Source organism: Bos indicus x Bos taurus, chromosome 7, assembly GCF_003369695.1.
Source record: "Bos indicus x Bos taurus breed Angus x Brahman F1 hybrid chromosome 7, Bos_hybrid_MaternalHap_v2.0, whole genome shotgun sequence".
Classification (NCBI taxonomy): domain Eukaryota; kingdom Metazoa; phylum Chordata; class Mammalia; order Artiodactyla; family Bovidae; genus Bos; species Bos indicus x Bos taurus.
Genome location: NC_040082.1, coordinates 68,792,483 through 68,808,576, shown reverse-complemented (window position 1 = coordinate 68,808,576; position 16,094 = coordinate 68,792,483). Strand labels below are relative to the sequence as shown.

The 16,094-nt window shown below is 37.3% G+C and overlaps 1 protein-coding gene across 1 annotated transcript; it reads left to right on the top strand.

Annotated features, from left to right (window-relative positions):
- The first annotated feature begins 7,614 nt into the window (after window positions 1-7,614).
- LOC113896284 (olfactory receptor 2M4-like) lies at window positions 7,615-8,565 on the top strand. Its single transcript, XM_027548521.1, has one exon. The coding sequence runs from the start codon at window positions 7,615-7,617 to the stop codon at window positions 8,563-8,565; it is 951 nt and encodes a 316-aa protein (XP_027404322.1).
- The last annotated feature ends 7,529 nt before the right edge of the window (window positions 8,566-16,094 follow it).

Genomic DNA, 16,094 nt, shown 5'->3' with positions numbered 1-16,094 from the left:
CTTAAACCACACTGCTTTTTTTAAAATAAACTTTTCAATTTGTGAAGGACACAGTATGCTCATTTATTAGTTCTAATGATTTACTGTACCTCATCATTTCTCAAGGAAGAGTCGTGGATTTCATGATGCTGTGATGACATGTATCTGTCCAAGCAATAACAACCCATAAATCATGGAAATTGTGGCTACTTCTTGAGAGGACCGTAACTGAGTAAAGTGATATGAGCAAAAGTGACCAAGTGACCCTGCTTCTAATAGCAATATACAACCCAAGTATATACCAATAATAGGATTAATAATCATAGTTACAGGTGGTATTAATGAGCCTCGAGAATAGAATGTTAAAGAAACAAAATACATTACAGGGGAAACTTTATTTAATCCTATTATATAAAATTTAAACACAGATGATATAGTTTTTGAAGAAGCTTATCAGTATTGATAGAACAGTTATCACTGGTGTGAACCACGAGAATTGTATCATCAGGAATAGTGTCAACCTGCTTTTTAAAAACACTGGTAATGTTGTTTTAAAGCAGTTCACAAAAATTGTGCATAATCAATTTGCCATTAATAAACTTTTGTGTCTAATTCAAGTTACATTAAGCAATTAGAAAAACATGTAAAAGTCTAAAAAGAGCACATGGCAACTTGTAAAGTATCTGTTAATATGAGGCGTGCTCATTAAAAGAGATTGTGATTCAAGCCTACCTTTCAAATCACTCAGTTATGTCATTATTCTCTCCTGCCACTTTTTTTTTCCTCCTGACTTCAATCAACCACCAAGCTCTTTATCATCTGAGTAATATAAATATTATATGAAAAAAGGAAAAAATATCCAAGCTTTCCCATCTACAAGCTAAAGCTAGTAACTTATGTCTCAACTCTCTAACCTTAAAAGAAAACTTTCCTCAGACTAATAATGTATGGAAAAATTGAATGAATTCCATAAAGTGCTTAGTAGAAAAATCAGTTAAGTAGTGAAACCAATTATCTCCATGTTCAACAAAGTTTGACATTGGCTTAGACACATTCTCACCTTGGTAGTTACATTACCTCTTTGTATGGGTGTGCGTGGTACATAATTTCACTGAGATTGTTGGTTACTGGAAACACAAATTATATATCTTGCATGTTTTCATATTTCCATAATTAACAAACATTTAACACACAATAAGCAACGTTACAGTTACTGATAAAATACTGAAAAGACAAAGTAATCAACTTTAGTTGAGGCATATCTTGAGACAGAATGGTTCCAAATCACTATAATACTATTTATTTCAATATAATTTTCAAATGCGTTATATTGTTTAACCCTCACAGAGAATCAATATTGCTACAATTTTATATACATGATACATCCATGAATGTGAATATATATCAATGTAAGTGAAAATCTACCTCTCTTTTTAGATATTTTAAGCAGTAAATTATTAATCCATTTCCACTTAAATTCTGTATGTACTCCTGGAATCTGGAATTCATACCTGCTGTAAACTACATTTTTATTATAGCTCCCAGGAAGATAGAAACTACAGTTACAATTAAAAGGACTTCCTTCCTAGAGAGTCTCTATTTGCTATACTCACGGTAAGAAATGGGCTTCCCTGGTAGCTCAGACGGTAAAGAGTCTACCTACAGTGCAGGATACCTGGGTTCAATCCCTAGGTCAGGAAGATCCCCTGGAGAAGGAAATGGCAACCCACTCCAGTATTCATGCCTGGAAAATCCCATGGATCAAGGAGCCCGGTGGGCTACAGTCCATGGGGTTGCAAAGAGTCAGACCTGACTGAGCGACTTCACTTCATGGTAAGAAGATAGAAACTTAAAACGTTATAGCCCTCTGAGGAACCCATTCCCTTGTCTTTAATTATAATAGTTTGTATTGTATTTCATCTTCTCTCCTAGGACAAAGAAGCAGAATTAGCTTCTTTATTTTGAAAATACTTATTCAGGGTAGATAATTATGTCACTTTTCTTGAGTATTACTGTGAACCCCCTAAAATTTCTCCTCCTTTTCACATAATAATGAGAGGAAAAATACAGAGTGCTTCCAGTGTAACTGTCACTGTTGAAAACATGTATGTAAACTCACAGAACACTTATAAACATTGTTTTGGAGGTACTTTAACATGGATATTATGATCTCCATTTTTCTTCCAAGATGGGCTACTTAAGTAAATTGTGCAAGGTTATAGAGCTAGAGAATATAAACAAAGTATTCCAATGAAATCAACTTCATTTTTTTTCACATCTTATTAAGATATAATTGAGAAATAAAATTGCAAATATTTAAGGTATACAACCTGACGTTTTGATTTACATATCCCTTATGAAATGATTACTACAATCAAGCAAGTTAAAATATCCATCAGTTCACATTTAAAGTGCTTTTGTGTGTTCAGAACACTTAATATCTAACCTCTTAACAAATTTTAAATATACAGTAAAGTTGTATAATCTTTGTCACTGTAAATCACGATGTGAATGCTTAGTCGCTCAGTCATGTCTGACTCTTTGAGACCCCGTGAACTGTAGACCGCTAGGTTTCTCTGTCCATGGGGATTCTTCTGGCAAGAATACTGGAGTTGGTTGCCATGCCCTCCTGCAAGGTATCTTCCCAACCCAGGAATTGAACCCAGGTCTCCCGTATTGCAGGCAGATTCTTTACTGTCTGAGCCAGGTAGCTCAGCTGGTACAGAATCCACCTGCAATGTAGGAAACCCTGGTTCAATTTCTGGGTCGGGAAGATCCCCTGCAGAAGGGATAGCTACTCACCCCAGTATTCTCCGGCTTCCCTTGTGGCTCAGAGGATAAAGAATCCACTTGCAATGCAGGAGACCTGGGTTCCATCCTTCGACTGGAAAGACCCCCGGGTCAGGAGGACATGGCAACACATTCCAGTATTCTTGCCTGGAAAATCCCCATGGACAGAGGAGCCTGAAAGGCTACAGTCCATAGGGTCTCAAAGAATCAGACATGACTGAACAACACGGCACAGAATAAATCACCGTCATGTATGGATGCGAGAGCTGGACTGTGAAGAAAGCTGAGGGCTGAAGAATTGATGCATTTGAAATGTGGTGTTGGAGAAGACTCTTGAGAGTCCCTTGGACTGCAAGGAGATCCAACCAGTCCATTCTGAAGGAGATCAGCCCTGGGATTTCTTTGGAGGGAATGATGCTGAAGCTGAAACTCCAGTACTTTGGCCACCTCATGCGAAGAGTTGACTCATTGGAAAAGACTCTGATGCTGGGAGGCATTGGGGGCAGGAGGAGAAGGGGACGACAGAGGATGAGATGGCTGGATGGCATCACTGACTCGATGGACGTGAGTCTGAGTGAACTCCTGGAGTTGATGATGAACAGGGAGGCCTGGCGTGCTGCGATTCATGGGGTCACAAAGAGTCAGACATGACTGAGCAACTGAACTGAACTGAACTGAACTGAACTGAATGACTAGTATGTTGGGTATCTTTTCACTGGCTTATTGGTCATTTGTATATCTTCTTTGGAGAAACATCCATTCACATCCTTTGCTCATTTTTTATCAGTTTACTGAGTTGTAGAGTTTTTAAAATACATTCTGGATATTAAGTCCATATCAAATATATGGTTTATAAATATTCTTTTTTATCTCATATGTAGAGCTTTCACAATGATGATTGTGCCCTTTGGAGCACAGGAGTTTTAATTTTGGATGGAGTCCAGTTAACCTATTTTTATTTTGTTGAATCTTTTTTGAGAAATTATCGAACAATGAGTGACCCAGTGAAACACCAGACACTCCAGCCTCTGATCCCAGGTCTCTCTCTCTCTCTACCAACAATCCCACTGTGTGGCCCTCTGACATGCAATGTAACATCTGAAAGAGAGCATACCTTTGTATAATTAAAGTCAAGGGACTGAATTCTCTGTGGAGGTAAAGGATTTAAGGTCCATGATACCATATGATGGCTCAGTCTTTTAAAATGTGGCTCCTTTGGACCATCTGAGTAGCTACTGCTAAATGTTTCTAGAAGAGACAGAAGGAAAGCCTGAAATAGAATCAGAATCAGAGAATGATTATCACTTTCCAGTTCAGAGATTCTAGGATTTATTAGGTGACTCACTACCTGTAAGTATAAATATAAAATGATCTTTTTTCTGAGACTCTGTTACCTTCCCTATTGACCTTAAATGCTTTCCATGAAAAAATCAAGTAGCAAATGTGTATGAAAAAAATCTTGACACTCAATAGATTATACAAATACAAACTTTTCTCATCCTTATTATTAAAGTTTGATGTATATTTCTATGTTTAGCATACTGTATACAGTTTTACACAATATCATGGAAGTATTATCATTTCCTTTCACATCCTGTCTCTCTTTCTCATTCATACTAAAAATAAGAGAAGAGAAAACAGAGAATTGCTCTCCTTAGTAAATTATCTTTCATTTATTAGACATATTTATTGGATAAATATGATATACATATATATCTTCCAATTGTTAGAGACCCACCTCAAAAGGCTTCATGAAATAATCATAAACCATGATACTTCAATATACTGCTTTGAAAGAGACTCATGAATGTTTAGTTATGAAAAATTCCCTAGACACCACATAGTACAACTTTTCAGTTTACAAATTATTGGAGAAAGTGATGTGAAACAGAAGAGAACCCCATTTCTTTGTTTATGTTCCAAATATCTCACAAAATATACCAGTTAGTAAAATTCTTGGAATTGGTGCCATCAAAGCAAAGAAAAGAAGAATTCGATGAAGTTTGAGTTGTGAAACTGTACAGTCTGTGAGGCTTTCTTGGTGTCTCAGATAGTAAAGAATCTGCCTGCAATGTGGGAGACCTGGGTTCTATCCCTGGGTCAAAAAGATTCCCTAAGGAAAGGAATGGCTACACACTCCAGTATTCTTGCCTAGAGATTTCCATAGACAGAAGAGCCTGGTGGGTTACGGCCCATGGGGTCCCAGGGTCGGACATGACTGAGCATATTCACTTTCACTTTTCTTGTGAACTTTTCTTGAAACTTGTAAGATGTGGGAATACGGAATATTTTGAAGTGCATAAATGGAAATCTTCAGTTTGGTAATATCACAAAGTCTAGAGAATGCTTGACTCCAGTGTAGTTGTACATTCTTCCAGAGCCCTATGAGTATCAGGGTCCATGATTTATGCTGTCTTTTCTTCTTCCATATCCATTAATATTTCAGAGTATCCAATCATCTAAGACTTTGAGCCATCAGTCTTGTTTTTCTCTTTTCCTTTATGTTATCAGCTCTTTTTTTTTTAACCACTCATTTCCTCATATGCCACTAAAAGTCTTCCATACATTTAATTTTTCTATCATTAAGTCACTTTTTTTCTTTATAGTGTGTGTGTGTGTGTGTGTGTGTTTCACCTCTCTGGGTCTTATTCTTCAATTTCCATTATAATTAGTATGAAAGAATATAGAAGTATGAAAAGTAGGGAAGTATCTTGGATGTCAGAATTTTCCAATTTCATATTTAATTGTAACACTGAATCCAAATTTTAAATTAAGAGAATAAAGAAAGAAGTTAGCAGTTCTTTATGTTGACTACCTTGGGAATAAGACCATATTTATTTATTTATAGAGTTATTAAAATTTTGATATATATTTTGTTGTAGAAAGTTTGGATTCTCTCAACACATAGTCGTCATTTAAATAGGTGAAAATACCTAACACACACTTGTTATACAAAGAAAAGAATTTTTGACCTAAGGAATTATTCCCCAATTGCAATATTCAGTATATCTGATTCTGTAAGGCTCTCTACTATGCTCAAATGTTAGAACAGGGAATGATTTTTTTTTTTTAAACTGACATAACATTTTAATTCCATTAAAATAAAGCCATGGCATTTTAGTGTGCTGTTAACAGCAAAAATATCTCTGAGGATATTTCTACTGCCCAGCTCCTCTGTCCATGGGATTTCCTAGGCAAGAATACTGGTGTGGGTTGCCATTTCCTTCTCCAGGGGATCTTCCCTACCCAGGAATCAAATTCCAGTCTGCTGCATTGCAGGCAGATTCTTTACCAACTGAGCCACTAGGGAAGCCCCTTAAGTATAATTAATGAAAATTAATTTTGAATATCAATACATAAACAGGATATTTGCTAGGGAAAATTTTTGCAGCAAAAATATTTTGAAGAAATGTTCCCATCCTACATAAAATGTTGTAGAGGCATAAGCCTTATATCATTACAAAATAGATCATACAACAATTTTCAGGAACCTGCTATATCCTTGGAAATACACGTTATTTGGTTTGATGTACACAGGGCTACAGTCCATGGGGCCTCAAAGAGTCAGAGACACAAATGAGAAACTGAGCACTTGTGTACAATAGTCACAATTAGGCTGTGGATTTTACATAAAAAAGCTTGATGTATCTCCATTTTTCATTAAAGTGTTAGAGAAAAAAAGTAGATAATTGGGTTTCTTTACAATTTAATAAAATTCTACAGAACATATTTGAAAAAACACTGCTTATTTAGAATTGTTTTAATGAAATGAAAGATAAATGCTTTACACAAAGATAAACATTCACCATGGTAAACAATCTAGGGTCAGTGGATCAGTGGATATTCAATATCAAAAAGCATGATATGAGTGAGACAAAACCTAGATTTTGTTTAAAGCTGAATTAAAAATAAGATGATAAGAAATTAAGAAAAAATAGATTACTTTATATCAAGGAGAAATAAAAGCATAATGGGAGTTTTGATGAATTAAGAAGTTTGTGAGGCTTAGTCTGAGATGGAAAAGTTAAAATGTACATTACTAAACCCTTCTCTGAATTAGCTATATAGATTCTCCTTTGAGGATAATAACATTGACCTTGACTTCCCAGAAGGCACAGTAATAAAGAATCTGCCTGCCAATGCAGGAGGTATAAGAAATGCTGGTTCAATCGCTGCAACAGGAAGATTCCCCTAGAGTAGGAAATGGCAACAACAGAAAATGGCAACCACTCCAGTATTCTTGTCTGGAAAATTCCATGGACAGGGGAGCCTGGTGGGCTACAGTTCATGAAGTCGCAAAAAGTCAGGCAGGACTAAGTAACTGACCACAATATTGTTCCAATGCAATGTTTCACTGGGCTGGTACCACACACAAGAAGCAGGTAAAATGGTAGAAGGAATCAAGAGAAAAGGAATTCTGTAGTTAGGTGAGAACACAGTGGAGACATGTTAAGACAAATACAACTGTCAATAGAGAATACTATGTGATCAAGGATATTTCATAAAATTTAGCAACAGACACTTGTAATTATTTTTCTCCTAGATTCTGTATTGACTGTGTACCTTTGAGTTAGTCAATAATATACATTTTTCTTTTCTGGGAAATAAGGAAAATGGTTATTGAAGTTGTTATTTGGGAAGTCTGGATGGGAAAATGACTAGAAAACAATGGACCAAATCACATAACTTATTGTGACCAAAGAGGAGGTAACTGAAGGTTGGTGAGTTCTTATGCATGCATACAATGCAGTGTGCACTTGAATACGCTGACCTGGTATGCATTTGAAAACTAATAAACAAGTTTCTACGCATTCTGGATCTTGCAGATAACACAAATTTTCCAGGATGGTTTGGAGAAACCAGACCTTCAACTTGGACTTCATCCTGTTAGGAATCTTTGATTACAGACCCACACACATCTTCCTTTTCTCTCTGGTCTTGGGCATCTTCACAGTGGCCTTCATGGGAAACACTCTCATGGTTCTTCTTATCTACCTGGACACCCAGCTCCACACCCCTATGTACTTGCTCCTTAGCCAATTGTCCCTCATGGACCTCATGCTCATCTCTACTACTGTACCCAAGATGGCCTTCAACTACTTGTCTGGCAGGAAATCCATCTCTCTAGCAGGCTGTGGCATCCAGATATTCTTCTATGTTTCCCTACTTGGAGCTGAATGCTTCCTGTTGGCTGTCATGGCCTATGATCGCTATGTGGCTATATGCCACCCTCTTCGATATACCATCCTGATGAATCAGAAATGCTGTGTCTTCATGACTGTTGCTTCCTGGATCTTGGGGTTTCTTGATGGGATCATTGTGCTTGTAGCAGCCTTCTCATTCCCTTATTGCAGCTCCCTGGAAATTCATCACTTTTTCTGTGATGTTGCTGCCCTTTTACCTCTATCTTGTGCAGATACCTCTGCATTTGAAAATTTGCTTTTTATCTGTTGTGTGGTGATGCTGGTTTTTCCAGTCTCTGTGATTATTGGTTCCTATTCACGAGTTCTTCAAGCTGTCATCAGCATGGATTCCAAGGAAAGTCGCCGCAAGGCCTTCACCATCTGCTCCTCACATCTGTCTGTGGTTGGACTCTACTATGGAGCTGCCATGTTTATGTATATGAGACCAGCTTCTAATCACACACCGGACCAGGACAAGGTGGTATCAGCCTTTTATACCATCCTCACCCCGATGCTGAACCCTCTCATCTACAGTCTTCGAAACAAAGAGGTATCTAAAGGATTTCAGAAACTGTTGAGAAAAAGGAAAATTAATTGTATACAGCATCTTTGAGTGCCCACTGTGATCAGTACTCCTTCCCGGAAACTTGAGTCCCTTGCATCGTCTTATTCTTCCTGGTATATTATTCTCCCACTTTTATTTCCAATTTAAAATACCTTCATTTATAGTTTATATAAACATCACAGGTCAAGAAGACAGTTTAGATAACAGCATAGGCAGCTTCACCACTGTGAATTTCTTTTATACCACTAGTTGTTAGACATAAGTACCTGATTTTAGGATGCCTGTCTTTTAACTCAGGTATAAGTCTGATGATTTTGCTTTATCCAAGACAAAAGGTTGGAGTTGAACCACTTAAATCTCTATTTAATAATTACTTACCTTAAATGAACTTGCCTTCATTTTAGCCCTATTTGAACCAATGTTTTGACTTTTATTCCCAACTCTTCCCTACTTAATTCCAAAGAATTTAGAAATTGATAGTTAACATTGACAATTCTGTCAAATAAGTCATATGTCTAGATAAGCTAACAGGGACTTATACATTTTTTTTTTTTTGCCTTTAAAAAGAAAGTGAATATTTTAATGAGTCCACATAAAATATTTATTTGTTTAAGCTGCACAACCTTCATCTTTATTGTAATTGACTTTGTCACTCAACCTTATATTGATAACTAAAATCTATTTGAAGGTACTAGAAAACTAACAAACAGTTTCTAGAATTGCTAATCATGATTTTGTACACAGCTGTAAAAAAATATTTCCTATAAATTATGCCACAAAACTGAATTTTTTTTTCCTTAGAGGAAACTTATGGTCTCTGAATGCCCATAACAGCTGTTCTAATGTTCTGCTGAGTACCCACACATTGATGCAACCAAAGAGTCATTAATTTATTGCAATTTACAAAGGTAAATAATCTACATCTTTAAAAACAATCCTTATATGCTCATGAGATTAACTTGATTTATGTATATATAACTGTAATCCAATCTTTATTATGCAATTTGTTATTGCTCTATAAATGTTTTTTTAAACTATTAGACTTTATACTTAAATGAGATGTCCATGGGTTGTAATATGTTGTATCTCTTTTTAGAAAAATGACAATTTTTGAGATATGCAGAATATTCTAAATATATATATATATTTTCAGGATTTTTTAAAATAAAATTCACATACAATGAAACTCAACACTTTAAAGTGCAGAGTTCAGTTATTTTTCAGTAGACTCACAGATAAATGCAATCATTATCATTATCTAATTTCAAAAGAACCCCCCAAAGTATGCTCATACTTATTATACCCATTAGCATTCATTCATCATTCCCTTCTCCCACAACTGAAGGCAAGCACTATTTTTTGTCTATGTGGTTTTGCCTATTTAGGATGTAGCATATGTGGTCCACTGGAGAAGGGAATGGCAAACCACTTCAGTATTCTTGCCTTGAGAACCCCATGAACAGTATGAAAAGGCAAAATAATAGGATACTGAAAGAGGAACTCCCCAGGTCAGTAGGTGCCCAATATGCTACTGGAGATCAGTGGAGAAATAACTCCAGAAAGAATGAAGGGATGGAGCCAAAGCAAAAACAATACCCAGTTGTGGATGTGTCTGGTGATAGAAGCAAGGTCCGATGCTGTAAAGAGCAATATTGCATAGGAACCTGGAATGCTAGGTCCATGAATCAAGGCAAATTGGAAGTGGTCAAACAGGAGATGGCAAGAGTGAACATCGATATTCTAGGGATCAGTGAACTAAAATGGACTGGAATGGGTGAATTTAACTCAGATGATCATTATATCTACTACTACGGACAGGAATTCCTTAGAAGAAGTGGAGTAGCCATCATGGTCAACAAAAGATCCGAAATTCAGTACTTGGATGCAATTTCAAAAATGACAGAATGATCTCTGTTCGTTTCCAAGGCAAACTATTCAATATCACAGTAATCCAAGTATATGTTCAAACCAGTAACATTGAAGAAGCTGAAGTTGAATGCTTCTATGAAGAACTACAAGACCTTTTAGGATTAACACCAAAAAAAATGTGTCCTTTTCATTAAAGGAGACTGGAATGTAAAAGTAAGAAGTCAAGAAACACCTGGAGTAACAGGCAAATTTGGCCTTGGAATACGGAATGAAGCAGGGCAAAGGCTAATAAAGTTTTGCCAAGAGAACGCATTGGTCATAGCAAACACCCTCTTCCAACAACACAAGAGAAGACTCTACACACGGATATCACCAGATGGTCAACATTGAAATCAGATTGATTATATTCTATGCAGCCAAAGATGGAGAAGCTCTATATAGTCATAAAAACAAGACCGGGAGCTGACTGTGGCTCAGATCATGAGCTCCTTATTGCCAAATTCAGACTTAAATTGAAGAAAGTAGGGAAAACCAAGAGACCATTTAGGTATGACCTAAATAAAATCCCTTATGATTATACAGTGGAAGTGAGAAATAGATTTAAGGGCCTAGATCTGATAGATAGAATGCCTGATGACTGAGGTTCGTGACATTGTACAGGAGACAGGGATCAAGACCACCCCCATGGAAAAGAAATGCAAAAAAGCAAAATGGCTATCTGGGGAGGCCTTACAAATAGCTGTGAAAAGAAGAGAAGCAAAAAGCAAAGGAGAAAAGGAAAGATATAAGCATCAGAATGGGAGAAGGCAATGGCACCCCACTCCAGTACTCTTGCCTGGAAAATCCCATGGACAGAGGAGGCTGGTAGGCTGCAGTCCATGGGGTCGTGAAGAGTTGGACACGACTGAGCGACTTCAGTTTCACTTTTCACTTTCCTGCATTGGAGACGGAAATGACACCCCACTCTAGTGTTCTTGCCTGGAGAATCCCAGGGACGGGGGAGACTGGTGGGCTGCCATCTATGGGGTCTCACAGAGTCGGACATGACTGAAGCGACTTAGCAGCAGCAGCAGCAAGCATCTGAATGCAGAGTTGCAAAGAATAGCAAGGAGAGATAAGAAAACCTTCCTCAGCAATCAATGCAAAGAAATAGAGGAAAACAACAGAATGGGGAAGACTAGAGATCTCTTCAAGAAAATCAGAGATACCAAGGGAACATTTCATGCATATATGGGCTCGATAAAGCACAGAAACGGTATGGACCTAACAGAAGCAGAAGATATTAAGAAGAGGTGGCAAGAATACACAGAAGAACTGTACAAAAAAGATCTTCACAACCAAGATAATCACGATGGTGTGATCACTCACCTAGAGCCAGGCATGCGGGAATGTGAAGTCAAGTGGGGCTTAGAAAGCATCACTATGAACAAAGTTAGTGGAGGTGATGGAATTCCAGTTGAGCTATTTTAAATCCTGGAAGATGATGCTGTGAAAGTGCTGCACTCAATATGCCAGCAAATTTGGAAAACTCAGCAATAGCCACAGGACTTTAAAAGATCAGTTTTCATTCCAATCCCAAAGAAAGGCAATGCCAAAGAATGCTCAAACTACCACACAATTGTACTCATCTAACATGCTAGTAAAGTAATGCTCAAAATTCTTCCAGTCAGGCTTCAGCAGTACGTGAACCATGAACTTCCAGATGTTCAAGCTGGTTTTAGAAAAGGCAGCGGAACTAGAGATCGAATTGCCAACACCCGCTGGATCATGGAAAAAGCAAGAGAGTTCCAGATAAACATCTATTTCTGCTTTATTGACTATGCCAAAGCCTTTGACTGTGTAGATCACAATAAATTGTGGAAAATTCTGAAAGAGACGGGAATATCAGACCCCCTACCTGCCTCTTGAGAAACCTATATGCAGGTCAGGAAGCAACAGTTAGAACTGGACATGGAACAACAGACCGGTTCCAAATAGGAGAAGGAGTACGTCAAGGCTGTATATTGTGACCCTGCTTATTTAACTTCTATGCAGAGTACATCATGAGAAACGCTGGGCTGGAAGAATCAAAGGCTGGAATCAAGATTTGGGAGAAATATCAATAACCTCAGATATGCAGATGACACCACCCTTATGGCAGAAAGTGAAGAGGAACTAAAAAGCCTCTTGATGAAAGTGAAAGAGGAGAGTGAAAAAGTTGGCTTAAACTTAGCATTCAGAAGACGAAGATCATGACATCTGGTCCCATCACTTCATGGGAAATAGATGGTGAAACAGTGGAAACAGTGTCAGACTTTATTTTGGGGGGCTCCAAAATCACTGCAGATGGTGACTGCAGTGATGAAATTAAAAGACGCTTACTCCTTGGAAGAAAAGTTATGACCAGCCTAGATAGCATATTGAAAAGCAGAGACATTACTTTGCCAATAAAGTTCCATCTAGTCAAGGCTATGGTTTTCCAGTGGTCATGTATGGATGTGAGAGTTGGACTGTGAAGAAGGCTGAGCGCCGAAGAATTGATGCTTTTGAACTGTGGTGTTGGAGAAGACTCTTGAGAGTCCCTTGGACTGCAAGGAGATCCAATCAGTCCATTCTAAAGGAGATCATCCCTGGGATTTCTTTGGAAGGAATGATGCTAAAGCTGAAACTCCAGTACTTTGGCCACCTCATGTGAAGAGTTGACTCATTGGAAAAGACTCTGATGCTGGGAGGGATTGGGGCAGGAGGAGAAGGGGACAACAGAGAATGAGATGGCTGGATGGCATCACCGAATCAATGGACATGAGTTTGAGTGAACTCCAGGAGTTGGTGATGGACAGGGAGGCCTGGCATGCTGCGATTCATGGGGTCACAAAGAGTTGGACACGACTGAGCGATTTCACTTAAGGCTTAGAAAAGAAGATAAAGACCTCGCCCTCAGGCCTGGAAAAAGAAGATAATGAACTCAAGGGCCCTTGCTGAACCACTTGACTTCAGGGATAACAATCGTGAAGTTTAAGCCTCACCCCAATACTCCGGACAGATTGCATCACTTTCCATCCCCTACCTGGACTTTTCCACTGCCTGCAATTGTCATCTCAGCTAAAGAATACCCAAAATGCCTGCCTGGCTAAAAACCTCCGTTATCACTTCTGCAAACCTTCCCTTAAATATGAAGCCTCCCTGATCCCTCGCATGCTCAGCCTGATCATTAGGCCAACTGTCACCCCTCTTTGCCTGAATAAAAGGTTACCTATCTCCCTTGAGGTCATCTTCCTTTCCTCTTTGCCTCATCTCAAACCATTCCTTACAAAACTGATTATAAATGTATTTTTGTTGTTGAGTTTTTAGGCTTCTTTTATATTCTGGATAATAGACTCTTATCAGATATATTTTGCAAATATTTTCCCTTTCAGTGTGTTGTGTTTTCACTGTGTTAATAGCATCCTTAGAATTAGAATTTACAAATTTGTTTTATTTTGATATAGTCCAAATTATTCAACATTTTAATGCTTAAGATTTTTGCATAATTTCTGGAAAATCATCATTTAATACAAAGTCAAAAGATCAACGTTTCCCTCTTGAGTTTTATAGTTTTAGTTCTTGTATCTATGTCATTGGTACCTTTGAAGGAATTTTTTGTGTATGGTGTGAGACCGAGTCAACTTTATTATTTTGCTTTGCTATATCCAGTTGTCACAGCACCATTTATTGAAGAGACACTGCTTTCTCCATTATTTTTATTTTTGGTATGTCTGTAGAAAATCAGTTGACCATAGATAGATATAATTACTCTTGAACTGTTAATTCTATTTCACGCATCTACATATTTATTTTTTCATTATTGCTGTACTGCCTTGATTACTGTAGTTTCAATGTAAATGAAAACTCAGAAACTGTTGTTAGGTAGTTAGAATAGGAAAAAGGAGTCCAGAATGATGGTGGCATTCCCTTCCTTCTTTTCACAAGGAAGGGAAAAGCCCATGAAAATAGAAAAAAGGAAGGTCCGAGGACCAGAATAAGGACCTCGGGTAGAACAAACAGCACTCCTGGCCAGTCCAATTTACATGTGCCAGGCCCAGAGGGAGGAAAAACATATAAAAAGAGGAGCCAAGGGGCCAGGGTCTCTTTCTCTCTATTCTTCGTGACTTTTGGGTTGGCATGCCCTCATGCCTTGAGGATATATTTTCCTTTATTTTCTAAATAAAACTGAACTGTAACACAGAGCTGTAATACTGTCCGAGAGCTGTGACACGCCAAAGGCTTTAACGTCCATTATTTCAATTTTTTGTTGTGACAAGACAAAACCGAGGAAATTACATATTCCCCTGATAGTGTGAATTTTCTTTGTTCTTGGTAACACTTGCTTAAGATATTCTAGGTATCTTGAAATACCATAAAATTTAGGATTAGCTTGACAATTCTGAAATACAGCAGCTGGAACTTTTTTATAGAGATGGTATTGTATCTATAAATCAATTTGGGGGATGTTTCCAACTTAACAATAATATTCCTCTAATTGATTGACACAGAATATCTTTGAATTTCTTTCTCTTAGTGTTTCTTTTTCTCAAAATTTTGCAAGCATAAAAATCTGTTATTTTGTTTAATTTATTAGTAAATATATTATTCTTTTGATGGTATGACATATGAACTGTTTACTTAATTTTATTTTCTTATTGTTCATTGCTAGTGTCACTCTATTACTTTTTTGACATTGAGGCAACTGTGCATCTTTTAAAATATTTTTCCTCTATGTGATTATTGCTTATTTTCTTTTAATGGCCTTTCTATATTTTAGTGTTCATCTTTACAGAGATGATCTCATTTTGTTTATACAACTTGATGTTGACTTTTCATTATTTACTTCCAGACGTATGTTTTTACTGTTTGTGTCTATGGAATCACCAGACAAGCTCTTCTAGGGACTCTGTACTTGGGATAGCCTGAATTATCATGCTCTTTTTTTGCAGACATATTTATGGTTCTTCTGAAAGATATACTTTGAAGCATAATCCTCCAAGAAATCCAGTTCTATTAATTCATTCCTGTCTCAAACTTTGCCTAATTTAATTGCACTGCCTATGGCTTCCCAGATGGTGCTAGTGATAGGGAACCTGCTTACCAATGCTGACTGAAGTGACTTAGGATACACACATGAAAACAAATATTAGACTTGGGTATTTCTTTCTCTCCCTGGATATTATATAGTCAGGCAAAAACTCTGCAGTCAGAGACTTGTCTTCACAACTCAGCCTTCTCACTAGATATGTAACCATGGGCAAATTAGCATATTCTCTGTGCTTCAGTTTTTATGTCTGTCAAATGGGGTGAAAATTGTAATAATGGGAAAATGGCGTGGATTATATGAGTGTATATTTTTGAGACACTCAGAACAGTCCCATGCACATTAGTACTTTGCAAGAATCAGAGTTTTAAAATCATTATGAGGCCTAAAATGTACTGATGTTTATGATTTTTAAGTGTGTACATTCATACACACAAACAGATATTCACCTATATACTACGTAAGCTGTGCTTTGTGTTGTGCTGTGTCATGTCCAACTCTTTGCGACCCTATGGACTGTAGCTTGCCATGACTACATGAGAATTGGAAATATATATGAAAAATACGAAATTATGTTTCTATCGTTTTGCTTTCAAAAGGGATAAAGTACTGATTTTAAAACAACTTACTGAAGAAGAAATCTGAATCACTAATAAACATA

Bases quoted from the DNA above. Each gene is read 5' to 3' on its own strand.
- LOC113896284 (XM_027548521.1), top strand. From the start codon at position 7,615: ATGGTTTGGAGAAACCAGACCTTCAACTTGGACTTCATCCTGTTAGGA.